At 48.6% G+C, this 18,840-nt stretch overlaps 2 protein-coding genes across 2 annotated transcripts; one reads left to right on the top strand and one right to left on the bottom strand.

Annotated features, from left to right (window-relative positions):
• Window positions 1-629: 629 nt before the first annotated feature.
• AO090026000432 (chloride channel protein) lies at window positions 630-3,434 on the bottom strand (the record flags this gene model as incomplete). The annotated part of the gene is made up of 5 exons (XM_023236065.1): window positions 630-2,102; window positions 2,160-2,251; window positions 2,299-2,413; window positions 2,467-2,619; window positions 2,670-3,434. 5 exons carry the CDS (start codon window positions 3,432-3,434, stop codon window positions 630-632), a joined length of 2,598 nt encoding a protein of 865 aa, XP_023091034.1.
• A 441-nt stretch (window positions 3,435-3,875) lies between these two features.
• Window positions 3,876-18,617, top strand: AO090026000431 (AAA family ATPase midasin; the record flags this gene model as incomplete). The annotated part of the gene is made up of 1 exon (XM_023236066.1): window positions 3,876-18,617. The coding sequence occupies one exon, from the start codon at window positions 3,876-3,878 to the stop codon at window positions 18,615-18,617; it is 14,742 nt and encodes a 4,913-aa protein (XP_023091033.1).
• Window positions 18,618-18,840: the final 223 nt, after the last annotated feature.

Consider the following 18,840-nt stretch of genomic DNA (forward strand, 5'->3'; position numbering starts at 1 on the left):
AGGGGCTAGAGAGTTTATAACACTTGACTTGAATTGAGGGTTGTGTACTTGTTCAGGTTGTCGCAAACAAGTCGGGGAATTATCATGGGTGGGGTGTGCCGATTGGTCGGTGAAGGGGCGGTCAGATGAATTGTGCTGGCAGAATATGTGGGGTTAGCCAGCTACTTAGTATGTACTAGGCACTAAGTACTGAAAGCATGTCTATTTGCTAGTATTCATGCTGTTAGGGGTAGCGTTGCTTACTTGATAGGGAGGTTACTATTTCATGTAACTAGCTGGGGTTAGGTGAGGCGGAAACACAAGGTCCTATCTCATCAGGAAAGACAGATGGGAACTGTATTGTATTCACATAGTACATGGAGCTCTATATATATATAACAGGAAGGGCCGCTGACTGCCAGTCAGGCCACTAAAAACTGGGAACGAAAGATCAAAACCAACATAACGCCATTGAGTACCTACCAAGGAAACCAGCCCTATTCCTTACCAAATTCTATTTGATATCAAACCAAGTCAACATGATTCGCGTCATGGGTCTAAACATAGGCACCGCCGGACGTGCCAATCGTAGGGCATGCTATACCGGACTCAAGGATGTTCCGGTATAGTGCTATTTTCTGTACAAGAAATCAGAGAGACTGGCGCCTTTCTAAAGAACTGGCCATACTGGTCACGTCGTCGCTTTCCAGGAGTCCAACCTCTTCCGCCGTATTCACTGGGCGGACTACATTCTCTCTAGAGAATCCGCCTTTACGGAACTCTGGTCCGTTGAGGACAGACCAAACATCCTTTTTAGTGAGCAACCCTTGGAGAACTCCCTTGTCCGAAAGTAAGATGTAACGCAGTCCAAGCCTTTGGAACATCTGAAGTACTAGCGAAAATGTCGTACCGCTGTTCAGGGTGATAGGGGTCTGGTCCATCCATGGACGAAGATCGAGAGTCTCCACTGGGTCTGCAAAAGGTTGATGAGCAAAAAAGACCTGTGTTTCACCAGACAACTCTCGGTCCGTAGGCGACTTCGAATACTTCAAAGCAAACGAAAGTTCGTTTCGAGAGATATAACCCAGAAGGGTAGGGTTTGATGTATCGGTTACTACGGGATATCCACGGTATGAAGTTGTCAGGAGAAGGTGCCGAAGACTGTCGATTGTATGACCCACGGCGGTAATGACTGTTAAGTCATCCACAGCTGTCATGACCTTATGAGCAGGCACATCGGGTGGAGTAGTATCGTCACGTTGGTCGAGGAAAGGATATTCATTTAATTCAATCCACGACTCGTAAATGCCACGCTTTCCAAATATGTCGCCGCACCATTTCGATAGCATGACTGCAATCATGATTGGGATAACGTAGGTCAAAGCACCTGTGAGTTCAAACATGATGACCACTATCGACACAGTCATCCTAGTGGCTCCGCCAAGGGCCGAAGCCGCACCAACGATTGCATATAGTCCTGGAGTGACGCAGGGGATATCCGGCTCGCAATTACCGAAGAGGAAAACTTTGGGATAAGCTTCTTGCCACATCTTGAAAGTCGTCCCTAGAGCACGTCCATATAAAGCACCAATAGCAACGGAAGGTAGGATAATACCGGCAGGTAGATCCAAACCGAAAGTCATTGATGCAAGGAAAAAACCGAGGATCGCAGCCATAAGCAGAAGAACTATTGTAGTAACGGACGCAGCGCCGGTTTTGCATAGACCAAAAAGATCCTCACCCCCATTTCCACACTCAGCAAAGAGAGAATGAACAAGTTCGGAGTTTTGAGATCTCATAAACAAGTTCGGATAATTGATCAACGCACTTAAAAGAGCTACTAACACCACCTCTGCAATTGGTCGTGACCAGCTCCGAGATCGTCGCCATTGAGCGATTTTCATATTCAAGCGGATAAGAAACGCTCCATATAGGCCGCCTAATATGCCAAGTATAACAAACGGAATCATCTCAAAGCGATGCCATCCGCGTGTGTACGTGACTTCGTAAAGGACAATATTGCCCGTACGAAAAGGGTTTAAGGCTTGTAACGTCACTGCAGCAACCATGGCACAGACAAAGCTTTGCCACATTGTCTTGTCGGGGAAGTAATAGGATAATTGCTGGCCAAGATTAGTAAGTATTCGCCTATGAGCGAAGGGATTCCTAAAAGATCATACCTCCAAACTAAATAGGACGCCCCCGATTGGGGCCCCGAACGCAACAGAGATGCCCGCAGCAGCGGCTGCGGACAGAACTTCGCGTTTTCTCGCTGCATAATTAGCTTACGTGATTGTCATGGCTATGGAGAGCGTTTACCTTCATTATGATTTAAGCTTTCGAAAGGTTTCATTATCACGCTGGCACAACAGCATGCGACATGAACAAGAGGGCCTTCTTTACCCAGCCACAAACCAGATGCGACGGATAGACACTTTGCAATTGTTAGCTCATGTATGCACAGTGTGTATCTTGAGGGAGGCCTACTAATCCCAAAGATTTTATTGCAAGCGTCCAAGGTCCCATAAAATGCCTTATCACGAAGCCACCGAGAATCGTCTTGATTTCAGGGATACCGCTGTGTCTCGCATACAGCGCATATGTCCTAACCAAGACTGTAGCGCATACAGCAAACAGTACCTGCGAGTCTTGTTAGTATACTACAATTATAACGGAAAAGACCCAATTACAGAATAAAGGACGTAGAATAAATATTCTACCGTGAAGACGCCGCCGGAAGAGGCAACACCTAGTGCTTTCCCCCAGGGTGTCCAGTCTAGACAGTTCGATATATCTAATCCATAATTTAGTAAAGATACCTCAGGGTACAATCTTGGAGCAAAGAATAGCTTACCATCATGACCCCAGCAACAGAAGCTTTTATTTAGGTAGAACTTGCCTCCCCCAGCCCCATTCTTGCAATATCCAGTTTTCAAATCTCCTAACCAGTCGCTTGCAACATCAATAAAAGCTGCAATAATCCCGACCAAGATTCCGGTAGCGATCAATACTATCCAGACATTACTGGCGTCGAGGAATTTAAGTACATATCCTACAGCCCCTTGGCCATGAGAATACAGATGTCTCTTCCTCTGGCGTTCTTTTGTGTACTCAAATATCCAGTCGATTGCGGTCAGGTCATCATAGCCTACTCGTCGCCCTGGACCTTCCACATACCAATCAAGGAGACCGCCCTCTTTTTGGGCAGTAGCATTTCCATTGTTACTCATCGGTCGATCCCTTGAAGATGATACACTTTCATGGAGTTGCCCATTTCGGGTGTTCGAAGATGTGAACCCTGCGTCTCCAGCAACGAATTCTGTCGTATTATTGGAAAATAGGTTCGATAAGCTGAAACCGGATCGCTGCTTTTGTTTGCGCTTAAAGGATATACTGTATATGTCTCCTATTAGAATCGCATGGATTGCCCAAAAGATTGGGACCTTACGGCTCATGTAGACCCCCGCTGAGTGAATCACTCAATTCGTGGGGATCCGGTGAAGATAGCTCGCTGTCATGGCGCGGTATCGGAGAATGTTGTTGACTCCGAGACTGCGTGAAGAACGAGGAGGCCCCAGCTTCTCCTTCCGACTGCATAGTGGACACACAAAGCTATGTGCAAGTGTCAATGTCCACTTTGCAGAAAGCCATGTCTTTTGTTGACGATCCCGCAGTTCTATACCGGTCTCGACTTACGACAACTGGCCCTAACCTCAGAGGTGTGGCTTAAGCTCCGCTCCGCGTCCTAGATTAAGGCGGTGAGAACACTAAATGTGGGGCTGCGCCACATTTAGCGGCAGAAAACGGCTTGGAAAAAAAAGTTACTGTTATCGGCATCGATAATTTCCTTCTCTCTCTAACTCATTATAAGAGTTCCTCTGGAGGTAGGGTTGAGCATGGAGACCAGACCTGCCTATGAGAGGGCTCTTGAAGAGTCCCAGCTCTTTGAGCAACTTCCGAATGAGGTAGCGGAACTCATTCGCACATCTTCCGGGACTCAGTACCTCAATGCGCTCGCGGTTGGTGCATTGCGATCAAAATGTACAGAAGGCTTTTTCTGCCTGTATGAGCCGATTTTTGTGGATCTGGCAGCAAGATGGCTTGCTTCAGACTTTCATAACAACCAAGTCGACATTATCTCCGCTTTTTCACGAATCCTACCGTTTGCGCCATTTCTTGCTTCGTTCGCAAGCCAATATGCTAGTTCTCGGGCTGGACCTCTATCCGCTTTGGCTGCAACTGACGAGGCAATGCTTCTGCAATTAGACGATACTACTCTTCGCACCCTATTATTGTCGGTCTTCAGACTTCTCTCATATGACTTAGAGACTTTCTCGAGTACCATATCGCCGTCACGCCTTCAATCCCTCTTTCAACATTCAGACCACTCTATACGGTATCTTGCGATTCGATGCTTTGCCTTGTATATGCACGCAGCGGATGCTGCCACCGAGAAAATGGTTCAGACGTATATTGGAACTGACGTTGTTGAAGGTGAATGGGAGGGGATCGTGATCGACTATCGCTGCCTTGGTTTGTGGGAAGAGCGTCGGTGGGGTACTCTGGAGAAACAGGCACGGATTGCACGGTCAGATCGGTTGATTGAGGACAGTCTATCACAAGTCGAGAAGCTCCGGGAATACTTCACCCCCCGGACCGCTGAAGTCTGCGGTGTTCTTATTCCCCGACTAAATGAGATGTCAACACCTGCATCTTCAATTGTGAAAGCGCCCACCGCTGTGAGAAATCTTCGTAGGATCGCGACGGCTTTGACTACCTCGAATCCTCTGCTGTTGGTTGGTTTGCCGAATTCTGGCAAGACTTCTTTGGTCAATGACGTTGCCGCAACCATGGGCCAGTCTGAATCTATGGTCACCTTACATTTAAATGAGCAGACGGATGCTAAGAGTCTTCTTGGGATGTACTCAACGTCCCCTGCCACTGGCTCATTTGCATGGCAACCAGGTGTTTTAACTAAAGCAGCAAGGGAAGGCCGATGGATTCTAATCGAGGATTTGGACCGTGCACCTTCTGAAGTTATTGGTCTTATCTTGCCCATCATCGAGAAAGGAGAGTTGACTATAGCAAGTAGAAAAGAGCGGATAAAGTGCGCCGAGGGGTTCAAGATCATTGCAACCATGAAGTCATCATATAATATCGCAGGTGAAGAAGTTGCTCCAAGCACAACAATTCTGGGAAGTAGATTGTGGCAGAGGGTACACATCGAACCCCTTTCAATCGACGAAATCCAAGAGGTCATTACGCAAAAATTTCCAATCCTCGAGTCGCGGGTTCCGACTATCATGAATGTTTATCAAAGGCTTTGCTCTTCCTTCCACGGAAGCCTCGCGATCAAGAGCTCTCAAGGCCGGACCCCAGGTCTTCGTGACCTTATCAAACTCTGTAGCCGGATGCATAGGCGACTGCAGCGTCTGGGAGCTAAGACTGGTTATGAAGCTATGCCGGAAGGAGCTGAGGATGAAATTTTCTTGGATGTTGTGGACATATTCCTCAGCTACATCCCAGAAAGATCATTGGCAGAGTCGCTTGCTCTAGTTGCCGCAGAAGCGCTTCAGATATCACCACAGCGAGCACAGTTCTGCCTCAGCGAACGAGTTCCCGCATATTCCGATCAAGGTAATAAACTAGTGCTTGGCAGAGAAGTCTGTCGAAAGATTAAGGTACCCAGCGGGTCAGTTTCTAGGTCATCAACGCGTTTTGCTTCAACTAGAGCTGCGTTAAAGCTTATGGAACAGGCTGCAGCTGCCATACAAATGGCGGAGCCTATGCTCCTTGTCGGAGAGACGGGTATTGGAAAGACAACAGTGATTCAGCAGCTTGCTACCCTAATGCGTCAGAAGCTCACGGTGGTGAATTTGTCGCAACAGAGTGAAAGTAGTGATTTACTAGGTGGTTTCAAGCCTGTTAATATCCGTACAATGGCAGTACCTATGCTTGACGAATTCAATGCTGTGTTTGAGTTGACGTTCTCAGCAAAGAAGAACCAGAAATTTCTGTCGTCCGTTGCAAAAAGCGTCGCTGCAGGAAACTGGGCACGGCTGGTACATCTTTGGCATGAAGCTGTTCGGTTAGCCGATGGCGTCTTTAAATCCAGTAACGGACCCTCCCAAGAAGGCGAGGAGCAACCCACGAAGAAAAGGAAGCTGGACTCGCCCAAGTACCAGCATTTGCGGCAGAGATGGGAAAGGTTCGCAGGACAATTGAATGACTTCGAGGCTCAGGTGGCTCAGGGCGATGCCAAATTTGCCTTCGCTTTTGTACAGGGAAAGATTGTTAGGGCGTTACGAAATGGCGAATGGGTCCTCCTTGATGAGATTAACCTGGCCTCACCGGACACTCTTGAGAACATCGCTAGTCTTCTGCATCATGGTACCGAAGGCTCACCATCCGTCCTGCTTTCCGAGGCTGGCGATGTTGAAAGGGTATTTGGGCATCCGGACTTTCGCATATTTGGCGCTATGAACCCTGCTACAGATGCAGGAAAAAAGGATCTCCCTCCCGGCCTTCGCTCTCGGTTTACTGAACTTTATGTACACTCCCCAGATAGTGACCGGGACGATCTACTTGCTCTGATCCAGAAATATCTTGGTGATTTGACCTTGGGTGACATGAGAATCGCGCCAGATCTTGCGCAACTTTATCTAGAAACGAAGAAACTCAGCAACGAAAACAAGCTTACAGATGGGGCTGGACAACGTCCACACTTTAGTATAAGAACTCTTGTTCGTGCCCTTATCTATGTCATTGACCATGCGCATGTCTATGGCCTACGCCGAGCAGTTTTCGAAGGATTCTCCATGAGCTTCCTGACGGTTTTGAGCCAAGAGTCCGAGAGACTGCTGTTGCCGCTCCTTGAGAGACACCTCTTCAGTAATGCAAAGAACGCTAGAGCACTTCTCGGCCAGACCCCTAAACCTCCCACCGATGGCTATGACTATGTCCAGTTCAAGCATTACTGGATGCGACGTGGGCACCTGGTTCCAGAGGAGCAACCACATTACATCATAACGCCTTTTATAGAGAAAAACCTCAAGAACCTCGTCAGAGCAAGTTCAACACGTCGTTTCCCTATATTGCTGCAGGGTCCCACTTCTGCTGGAAAGACGAGCATGATTGAATACCTAGCCAAGGTTTCTGGAAACAAATTTGTTCGTATCAACAATCACGAGCACACAGACCTTCAAGAATACCTAGGCTCCTATGTGTCCAGCGATGACGGCACTCTTCGCTATCAGGAAGGTGTTCTCGTGGAGGCACTCAGAAATGGATATTGGATTGTACTCGATGAACTCAACTTGGCACCGTCGGACGTCCTTGAAGCATTGAATCGACTTCTAGATGATAATCGCGAACTCTTCATACCAGAGACCCAGGAAGTCGTCCACCCACATCCAAATTTCATGCTGTTTGCGACACAAAATCCAGCTGGTCTTTATGGTGGTCGTAAAGTTCTGTCCCGGGCTTTCCGGAATCGTTTTCTTGAGCTGCACTTTGATGATATTCCAGAGAGTGAGTTGGAATTCATCCTCAAGGAACGCTCACAGATTGCACCTTCATTCTGTGCTAGGATAGTGTCTGTCTACCGGAAGCTATCTCTACTGCGTCAAGCCAACAGACTCTTTGAGCAGAAAAACAGTTTTGCTACTCTACGTGATCTCTTCAGATGGGCTCTCCGACGAGCAGATGATCGCGAGCAGTTAGCAATAAACGGTTTTATGTTGCTTGCAGAGCGAGTCAGGAACCCACAGGAAAGGGCTGCTGTGAAGGGTGTAATCGAAGAGGTCATGAGAGTTCGTATAGATGAAGATGTAGTGTACAGTGCTTCCGAGTTGGAGAAGCGTGCGCCTCACCTCCCCGCCGGGGTAGTCTGGACAAAAGCAATGAGGAGATTGTTCATCTTGGTGTCCGTTGCACTCGAGAACAATGAACCAGTTCTACTGGTGGGAGAAACCGGCTGTGGAAAGACACAGCTTTGTCAAGCAGTCGCAGAAGCCTATAAAAGACAGCTACTCATTGTAAACGCCCATGTGAATCTTGAAACAGGTGATCTCATTGGTGCTCAACGGCCAGTGAGGAACAGGGGAGCTATTGAACATCAGTTATTGAGTGACCTTCAAGCAGTTCTTAATGAAACTGAACCGTCGCGACCATTGGAAGAAATGAGGCAGGTGTTCGGTACACTTACTGCTGACCAATTACAAGCCTGCGATTCAGAACTTGTCCAGAGGATCCAAACGAACATTGCTCGTTTGAATGCTCTCTTCGAATGGTCAGATGGGAGCCTGATAACCGCCATGAAGACTGGACAATACTTCCTTCTGGACGAAATCTCCCTTGCCGACGACTCAGTATTGGAAAGACTTAACAGTGTTTTAGAGCCTCATAGGTCCATTCTGCTTGCCGAGAAGGGTCCAATCAACTCCATGGTAGTTGCTGACGCTGGATTCCAATTTCTGTCTACAATGAATCCTGGTGGTGATTATGGGAAACGCGAACTCTCAGCTGCTCTTCGTAATCGAATGACTGAAATATGGGCCCCTCAACTCTCTGAAGATGAGGATATTCTTCCTATCCTCCAGAGAAAGCTTGAGCTGAATTCGGAGCATATTACCAAAGCAATGCTAGAGTTTGCCAAGTGGTTCAAGTGTACCTTCCAAAACTCCTCCACTACATCTCTCTCCCTTCGTGATCTTCTCGCCTGGGTTGAGTTTGTCAACAAGTGCCGAACTGCGGATCCTCTATTCGCAGTAGTGCAGGGTGCTGCTATGGTGTTTATAGACACTTTGGGTGCGAACCCAGCAGCAATGCTTGCGACAGCGCTCCATGATCTCCAGGGAAATCGTCGACTGTGTCTTGATAAGCTCCATGAACTTTTTGATGTCGATGCTTCATCTATTTACCTGCAAAAGTCGACAATTGAGATCGAAAACGGTGCTCTACGCGTAGGACCATTTGCCCTTGAAATTAACGGCAGCACAGAGCCAGATCCTCAATTCATCCTGGATGCACCCACCACGATAGCTAACTCAGTCAGAATTGCTCGTGGCTTACAACTCTCCAAACCTATCCTGCTTGAAGGAAGCCCCGGTGTCGGCAAAACTACACTCGTGACTGCCCTTGCCAAGGCACTCGGAAAGCCTCTGACACGTATCAACCTTTCGGAACAGACAGACCTCACAGACCTCTTTGGCTCCGACGTCCCTGTTGAAGGAGGTGATGTCGGCCAATTCACTTGGCGAGATGCTCCTTTCTTGCAAGCAATGCAACGCGGTGATTGGGTTCTGTTAGATGAGATGAACTTGGCATCCCAATCCGTTCTTGAGGGTTTGAATGCGTGTTTGGATCATCGTCAAACGGTTTATATTGCTGAACTAGATCAATCATTCAAGAGACACCCGGACTTTGTCCTCTTTGCCGCACAAAACCCACATCACCAAGGTGGTGGCAGAAAAGGCCTTCCTGCCTCATTCGTTAACAGATTTACAGTCGTTTATGCTGACAGCTTTACCGACACCGATCTGAAAAGAATATGTGCAAAGCTCTTCCCTGGAAGCCCATCTTGGCAGACAAACAGGCTAGTTGACTTCGTGTCGTTGTTGAACAAAGCCATTACCCATGAACGCCGATTAGGGGCTGTAGGTGGTCCATGGGAAGTTAACTTGCGAGACATTCAAAGATGGCTTCAGCTGGCAGACCGTGGGACCCTACAGGTGTCCGCCAATAGCTTCCTTGATGTGATTATATCTCAGAGATTCCGCTCTCAGGATGATCGAGATTTGGTCACTCGCCTGTATAAGCAAGTCTTCAGCGAAGTCCCCGCGCCCAACAAGAGCTATTACCATAACCTTACGCCAGAATACATGCAAGTTGGGCTTGGTATCATGCAGAGAGATCTATACCTCCAACGAACCCAACAATCACAGATAAGAATACTCCCACGAGACCTCAGCATCCTCGAGTCCCTTATGCTGTGCATAGAGCAGTCGTGGCCCAGTATTTTGGTGGGACCGTCTGGATGTGGAAAGACCACCCTGATCAGAAAACTCGCAGCTGTGAACGGTGCAAGCTTAATCGAGTTAGCTCTCAGTGCTGATACCGATACAATGGATCTGATCGGTGGCTTTGAACAAATCGACTATCGAAGAGAGGTTTCGTCTCTCGTCCATGATGTTTCGCTGTTCCTTCAACAACAGATACTTTCCATGAATTCAGCAGGAACAGCTCTATATGAGACCCCGATTGCATTGGAGATATACGAAAATCTGCAGAGCCCGGATGCCTCTCTTGAAAATATCTGTACATTCCTTACCATGTTAAGCCAGACGTACCCACAGACTGCTTTTGATGATATGCTTCTCCGAGCCCAGGATTTGCTCGAAACAACAAAGCAGTCGGATAGAATGAAAGTTGGCTTCGAGTGGACGGAAGGAGTCCTCACTCAAGCTGTACAGCATGGCTACTGGGTTATCCTGGACAATGCAAATCTGTGCAACCCGTCTGTTCTTGACAGACTGAACTCTCTCACAGAACCAAATGGAGCTCTTATACTGAATGAACAGCGCACTGAGGATGGATCAGCCCGCATCATCACACCACACCCGAACTTCAGGCTTTTCCTTACGATGGACTCTCGCCATGGGGAATTGTCCCGCGCAATGCGGAATCGTTGTGTTGAAATATGCTTCTTGCCACAGGAAGACGAGACTACAGTTGCCACGTCTGCGCCTGCCTACACCTGCGAGTCCTTCTTATACCGTCTCCGGCCTCTTTGGAATCTCGACCCATCGGCGAGTGCCAATGATGTCTCAAGGCTCCTCTGTGAAATTTGCCTAGATCATCTTTCAGTCATGGACCTTGCCTACTTACAACAATCATTAAAGTACTTCTTACCTTATCACGGTAAATCAGTGGGAGATATTGTTTCATCGGCAATGCATCGATATGTATCGGTCATTCATGGAAACTCGCACTGGAAACCCATCGAATGTACTAAGAAGACCATTGAGTTGAGCCGTGCTTCCTTCGCTATTCAAGGCCCTTCGCAACCCCTTCATCCCCTCGTGAACGAGCCGCTGGTTTCATTATTGGGCAGCGAGGTGCCCTATACTTCGCTGGTGACCCTGGCACATCTACAGGAGTCTAAGCTTGACCTACAACTTCTAAAGCAGGGTTTATTGCAGGCGGATGAGTCCGGGAAGCTTCTCAAACCCAGCCAGATGAGTCGCTTAGAGCGTTCTTTAGCATCGACACGGATACCTTCATTGATGAAGGATGCAACACAACCAATTGGTTCTTTCCTATCTGACTGTGGCCAGGCGATGTACGATATAATTCAGAATCTCGATCAGGATACTCTTCAGAACCCTCACTTAGCTAACGCTCTTCGAACTGTCCTCAACTTCTGCATGGACATTTTCAGACTGACTGCGGCGAGGGACATCGACGAGGGCGAGTTTCAGGTCTATCTTCAGATTGGTAGAGAGCTGTGCGCTGCGTTATCAAGCTCTTTCGAACCCCTAAAACAATTAGCTGTTGCTCTGTCTCAAGCGCTGAGTCGATTCCAAGAGAGCTGGGCTTTGAAAACGGGCCTCAGTATGCAAAGACTCTGGGAGTCGTGGAGACCCGCAACCCCTGCAACTGGAGGTCAACTGAAGTCGATCCTAGACTTGGAAAGTGTGGCTTCTGAATTCACAAACATCGCGACCAAGACTCATCTTGATTTATCTCAGTTAAGTCAAATGCGCAGCTCCCTGGTCAACGCTCAACAATCCATTGTCTTGCATGGTGCCGATGAAGGGCAACTAGTACAGAATCTCAGACAGACAGTCAGCGAGCTGGCAAGCGTTGTACAACGCTCTGATATAACCGCAGCCCCATACTTCTCCAACGAATTCGAAACATTGTGCCAGTACCATGACATTTTCACGCTCAAGCATAACAACAAAGCAGGTGACAATGTGATAAAGTCCATCTTACCGTTACTAGCTGGCCGTGACGCACGACCATTGAATGTGTCGGCCTTCCAGACACAAGTTCCTGAGATCCTCCACAGACTTGCTTTATATTCCGGGTCTGAACGTTCATCGACATTCGGCTCAGCCATTAGTGGCACCTTTTCTCTCTCACTTCTCGAAAAACTGACAAATGTTGGCGTTACAATCCTGGGCCAGATGGACTCTTTGGAGGTGGAAAAGCAAACTCTTTCTAAGGCGTTGGCTCTATCTTCTTGGGAGATTGCTATGGATCAGCACAAAGTGCTGAGACAGGTATCGTCGACACTAACTATGGAGCTAGTCCTCGCCCATAAGGAATTCTTTGAACCTCAATCTATGGAGAAACTGGTTACTATTCTCCGCACTGTTGAAGAGCAAGGCTACTGCGCCAATCCTGGGTTGCTGAATATCCGCTTAGAAAAGAGTCTCCCAAGCGATCATTACTTCAAAACCTTTGCAGAACAATCACTTCCAAGCCTCGTTGCGTCGTTGGCAACTAACCCAGTACAAAATAACGACAAGTCGATTCAGGACACTGGAGCAGCTGTAGTTCAATTGGCTGCCATTCTCCTGCGACTTTATGTCCCAGACAAGCCATTTGATCCATCGCTGGGGCTAGTTGTCCAAAGGCAAAGACATAGCCAACGTTCTTTGGAACTTACCGATAAGGCTAACGCCATCACTTCATTCGAACGTGTATTTTCTGGCCAGACCTCGAACATCCGGCATGACCTTATTCAAGGTGAATTGCGTGACCTTGGCTCTGCTCCTCCCCCTTCATCTGTTACCCGACCTCAAGTCTCTGAGCTGAGCATCCTCCACGGCGAATTTACCAGTGTGATAAAATCGGTCCTTGAAAGGCTGCCTAAAGACATTCTTGGCGCAACGAGCCAGGATTTGTCAGAATCTCAGAGTCTGGTGAATCTACTCCGTGATAATATTCGCCAATTAAGTCGACGTCTCAGCACCCACTATAGATCATACGATGACATAGTTGTTTCTGTTGTTCGCTTTCTTCAGCTCCTGGACCTTGGACTTTACCTAATGTCTGGAAGATCGCAGCAGTCTAGCTATGTACAGGCAGTGGAGGCAATCAGTGGAAGCACCCCATTCCTTGGAGGCGTTCATCACCCTCTCTCGGATCTGTACCATCAGAACTCGAATATAGACCCAAGGCATGCAATTGATATGTGGTTCCACGAACTTTCATCGTTGAGAGTGGCCGAAAATGCAGACCCGGGAATTATTCACACCCAGGTTGGGCGCAGTGCTCTTAGCCGCCTGTTCCAACAGTTCCACGGGTTATGGAAAGCGAAGCTACGGGAAGATCAGGAAGAAGAGGCAAAGAAAGCTAGTCTTTACCAATACCGAGGATCCTGGGAAGACAGCGAGGAGATTGACGAGAATGAGCTGCGTGAGCTCTTCCCTACTTATGAGGAGGAGACCGTTGATGATGGTAGAAAGCCAACTCGTCTTGATCCCAAGAATATTTCGATTCGACTTGCTTCACTTCACGCAAAGCTTTTCCAACCAGAAAACCCTGGGCGAGTCCTGACAACCTATGTGAAGCAGTCTGCTCAGCTGCTGGCCTCGCTGTGGTCCGAGGGCGGTTCTTCTGTACCACAGGTGCATCCTAGGGATCAGCTCTCTGGTGTTCTTTTGTTGCTGGAGGATGCCGTAAACAAGGAAAATGATTCCAGGAACACGTACAACTTCTATGTGGACGCAAATCCTGATGAAGGCAGAAAGCTTGTATCCCTAACAGTGGCAACAGAAGCACGCTTCCTGCAGATCCAGAGCGCTTGGCCTGAACATGCAGTCCTTGCAGATGTCATCCTTTGCTGCAAGGAAATACTCCAATTCAAGCATGCTGAGCCTGTTGCAAAATTCCTCACCAAGGTCGAAAAGCTTCATAGCCTTGTTCATGAGTGGCAGCTTGTTGCAAGCAAAGAGTACTCAGCTGCTGGTGTCTACGACGAGATCACGAACTTGATCATTAACTGGCGACGTCTCGAATTGTCGACCTGGGCAAGGCTTCTGGATCTCGAGAAAGAAAAATGTGTCCAGGATGTGAGCCAATGGTGGTTTGTGGCTTACGAAGCCATCATTGGAGCTCCTGTCCAGTTGGCAGAATCTGGTCAAACGGACCTGAGTGAACATACTCAAGAAGTGATCGCCACACTAGAGAACTTCTTCCGCTCGACCACCTTGGGTCAGTACAGCGAACGCCTGCAGTTCGTCAAGAACTTCCGGTCTCTGCTGTCGCTTTACGTTCAGGACTTCCCTTGCCTGAAGCAACTAGTGTTCGCGCTAGACAACTTTATGCAGCATTACACACAGTTCGAGCCACCGGTGCACAAGCTACTCAAGGAGCGGAGATCTACGCTCGAAAAAGACATCAAGGAACAAATCCAGCTGGCTAGTTGGAAGGATACTAATATTGTGGCGCTCCGAGAAAGTGCAAAAAGATCGCACCATAAACTGTTCAAACTTGTCCGGAAATACCGAGAGATCTTGGCTCAGCCTGTCCAGCATATCTTGGAACAAGATATGCCAGATGACAGTGAGGAGCCTGGCTCCATTGACCAAGCATTGATTCTGCCTTCAGCAAGTTTCCCAGAAGCGCTTGCCTTGTGCCAAAAGGAAAACAAGATCTGGCAAAGCAGGCCGCCCCGGTTCAGGGATCCTGATGGCACTGTCAGCAACATGACTCACATGTATGTGTCGATCTCGACGGAGTTTGACGTTTCGGAAGATCTCGACGGCTTCATGAAGTACTTCTTGGAAAGCATCAAGGAGTTCCGATCACAAACACCGAAGACATTGACCGAGGAAAACAAAGATGATGTTCAACATCTCAAGGTTCAAAAGCGCCGCTTCTATGCCGATACCCTCCGGCGGCTGCTAGAGATGGGTGTCAAGCGTAATGCTAGCACTAGCTTGATTGAAACACAAGCATCTGTTGCACAAGTTCTTGCTAGCAGCCCAGCTCTTGAGGTTGGTTCTGTAACAACCACTGTCGTCAGAAGTTCCGATCTCTATTTCCACAGATTCTTGGATATCCTTCCTCGTGTTCGCCAAGCGGCGCACGATTACTCGGAAGACCTCAGCAATGTCGAAGTTTCAAGAAGCTCAGGATCCGTTGAGCATTTGTTGCATCTGGTCAGGAAACAACGAGCAGCGATATCTCCAGCGATGTCTAGCGTAGAATCTCTTCAGTCAACACTCGTCAAGATTTCGAACCTTTGGAAATCTAACCCTACCTTGGTCCTTAAGTCACGCCCCCAATTCTCGAATGAGGTTCGGGTTACGGCAAGAGCTGTAGCCTGGTTGACCCCTATACTTGGCCTCGCCATGACAGTTGTGGAACTCCACTCCAAATTCTCCGGCGTCAACTCGTCAAATATTGTGGATGGCCTTCGCTCCTGGAGAGAAGTCTTCACCATGCTGCAAAAGTCACTGGACAGTCTTCCAGAGTTACCCCATGGCGTAACTTCACAGCTGCATGTAGACACACTGAAGGAAGCATCTTTCTCCTTCGATAAGCTGAACACTGACCTTACGGGCTGGGCCGAAGGACGACCTGACCTGTCATTCGTCCTGATGCAGATAACTCCCTGGGCCCACATTAATGTTGAGCAAGCTGAGGCGTTGCAGCCTAAGAATACTCTCGCTATTGAGGAGTTCGATGGCAGCCTGCTCACAGCCATTGACAAGATCCTCATCAGCCTTCAGAAGCTGAAGGAGGTGCCATCACTGATCGTATCCCCGGGCTCATTGTCACGGAGCGACGAGTTTTTCTCCAGGGCTTTGAAGGCTGTTCATTTGCCCGATATCACAAGCTCCTTGGAGTCTGTCCTGGATAAGTTACAAGGCCTCAAGACACGCTCGAACTCCGGTCTCGCTCCTGCTGTCGCATTGGTCGCAAGCTTGTTGCCTATCATGAACAAGTATCGCAACATTTGTAAGGATCTCGTCGATCGCTACCTGACCGTTCACCGCGAGACATGCAAAATGTCCTATTTGCTGGCCAAGTCATTCACTCAGATCGCATCTGAGGGTTTCTGTACTCCCGCAGAGGCGTCGACGGAAGAAAGCAAATCTGGCAAGCTGGAGAGTGGAACGGGTCTCGGCGAAGGACAAGGAGCCGAAGATATCAGTAACGATATTGGTGATGATGAAGACCTGTCGGAGCTAGCTCAACAGGAACAGACTGAGGAGCCTAACGAGGATATGGATGAATCAGGAGACGCAGTGAACATGGATCAAGAAGAATTAATTGGAGAGACAGGCGAACACAAGAAAGAGGATGATGAAGAGGACGCAAGCGGTGACGAAGAGGATGACAATATTGATGAGGAAGTAGGCAGTGTTGACGATCTTGAGGAAACTGCAGTTGATGAAAAGATGTGGGATGGTGCCCACGATGAAGAGCAGAAGGAGACCGAGAATCAAGAAGGCAAGGGGCAGTCTGAGTCCGATGAGCAAACCGCTGCGCAAGAACGCAAGGAGAAGGAAGGAGAAAAGGGAGAGGGCAAGAACGAAGAAGATCAGGAGGAGGAAGAAGAAGAGGAAGAAGAAGCTCCAGACGATGAAGGCGAGGCTGTTGGGCGCGAGGAGATGGATGTCACGGATCCTCATGCCAAGGAACAAGATGCTCTCGACCTTCCAGAAGAGATGCAACTTGACGGCGATGAAATGGATAAAGATGAAGGAGACGAGAGTGACGATGGTCTCGATGATGGCCTCGACGATGATCTTCCTCCTGCTGAAGATGAGCAGCCATTCGATGGAAAAGAGGAAGAGAATGTTGAAAACCCTGATCTGGATCAATCAGCAGAGGAGCAAGAGGGAGACCAGGGTGATGAAGAAGCGGCGCCTGAAGATGAAGAAATGAAAGAGGCCGAAGCCGATGAGACGAATGAGCCCGGGGTAGAAGAGCCGGAAGAGGCTCAGCAGGATGATTTCTTAACTCAACGTGATGAAAACGAAGAGGCTGGCGAAGAAGTGGCACCAAGCGAGGCTGTTAATGGTGGACTCGGTGCGGACCAAGATCAAAATATGGACAAAGGCGCATCTGGAAATGCGGAGCAGGAAAGTGGCTCAGCTGACCAGTCTGATGATAAACAACAAAAGACCGGTGCTGCCAACGAAGGAGAAGACAACGAGCGGCATAGAGATGCAGGCGGCGGGGATGATGGCAACCGCAACGATCCACAGTTGCAGGCGTTCAAGAAAATGGGCGACATCCTCGAACAGTGGCATCGCCGGCAAAAGGAGATTATGGAGGCCTCCCAACAGGAAGAGGGCGAGTCAGATCAGCCGTTGCCTCAGGATACCGACATGGCTGATGCCGATTTCGAGCATCTTGCAGACCAAGATGACGTTGCCGATACCCAGGCCCTTGGTCAAGCTAATGAAGAGCAAACACAGGCTCTTGATCAAAACAAGGGTGTCGAGTCGGATGCCAAGCATGGTGACAACGAACCTTTGCCGGACGCTTCTGACGAGCCCCAGGACACCCTAGAAAACAAGATGCAGGATGAGATGCAGCTGGACGCCGCTAGCGAGTCTAAAGACCAAACTGGCGGTGCACTGATCCCTGGCAGCTCGCACACCCAGGAGCGAACGGTTGACGCCGCTGGCCAGCAGGAGGCCATTGAAGAACTCGATGAGGTAGACGCACAATTGGCGGCAATCCATCTATCTTCTTCACTCCCTCCGCTTACACCTCGCGATGAGGCTCAACGGCTCTGGTCCCATTACGAATCTGTGACCAACGATCTGTCACTCTCGCTTACTGAACAGTTGCGTCTGATCTTAGCCCCGACCATGGCAACCAAGCTGCGTGGCGATTTCCGGACAGGCAAGCGACTGAATATTAAGCGCATCATTCCATACATTGCCTCGCAGTACAAGCGAGACAAGATTTGGATGAGACGGTCAATCCCCTCGAAACGCAACTACCAAATCATGCTTGCCGTCGACGACAGTAAGTCTATGTTAGAGAGTGGAAGTGGCCAATTGGCATTCGAAACGCTTGCGCTCGTCGCCAAGAGTCTTAGTATGCTTGAAGCTGGAGACTTGTGTGTCCTCGGGTTCGGAAACGAGGATCACGTCAGAGTCGCACACGAATTCGGCAAGCCGTTCTCTGCGGAGGCCGGCACACAGGTGTTCCAGCACTTCAGCTACCAGCAGACAGGTACGAACGTTCGCAAGTTGATCGCCGATTCGATCGCTCTGTTCCGCGAAGCTCGCTGGAAGCAATCGCCTGGTTCGGGCAATGCTGATCTTTGGCAACTGGAGCTCATTATCTCCGATGGTATTTGTGAAGACCATGAGACTATCCAGCGTCTTGTGCGACAGGCCCAGGAAGAACGTATCATGATTGTGTTCATTATTGTTGATGCTGTCAAGGGCAGCTCCATCTTGGATCTCACTCAGGCAAGCTTCGAGCCTGATACGGAGAGTGGTACTGGAGAGATGAAGTTGAAGATGAAGAGATATCTGGAAGGTTTCCCGTTCCCTTACTATTTGGTTGTGCGTGACGTTCGGGAGTTACCCGCTGTTTTGGCCACGGCGTTGAAGCAATGGTTTGCGGAGGTTGTTGATGTTTCTTCCTAAAAATTACCTATTGATGTTTTTGGTATGGTTATATAAAAGAGCTTTCCTTTTCTTACATGTATATAGTCATCTTATATGTGAATATTTGATAAAAATTAAGATCTCATTTACTTTCATACTACTTCTAAAAAAACCGAGTGGTACCCATAAATCCAGAACTCCTATTTTTCCATGCAAATTGATTTGTACATATACAAAGATGGTATCCGATTTGACAGACAAG

The sequence above is a fragment of the Aspergillus oryzae genome, chromosome 3 (genome assembly GCF_000184455.2).
Source record: "Aspergillus oryzae RIB40 DNA, chromosome 3".
Taxonomy (NCBI): domain Eukaryota; kingdom Fungi; phylum Ascomycota; class Eurotiomycetes; order Eurotiales; family Aspergillaceae; genus Aspergillus; species Aspergillus oryzae.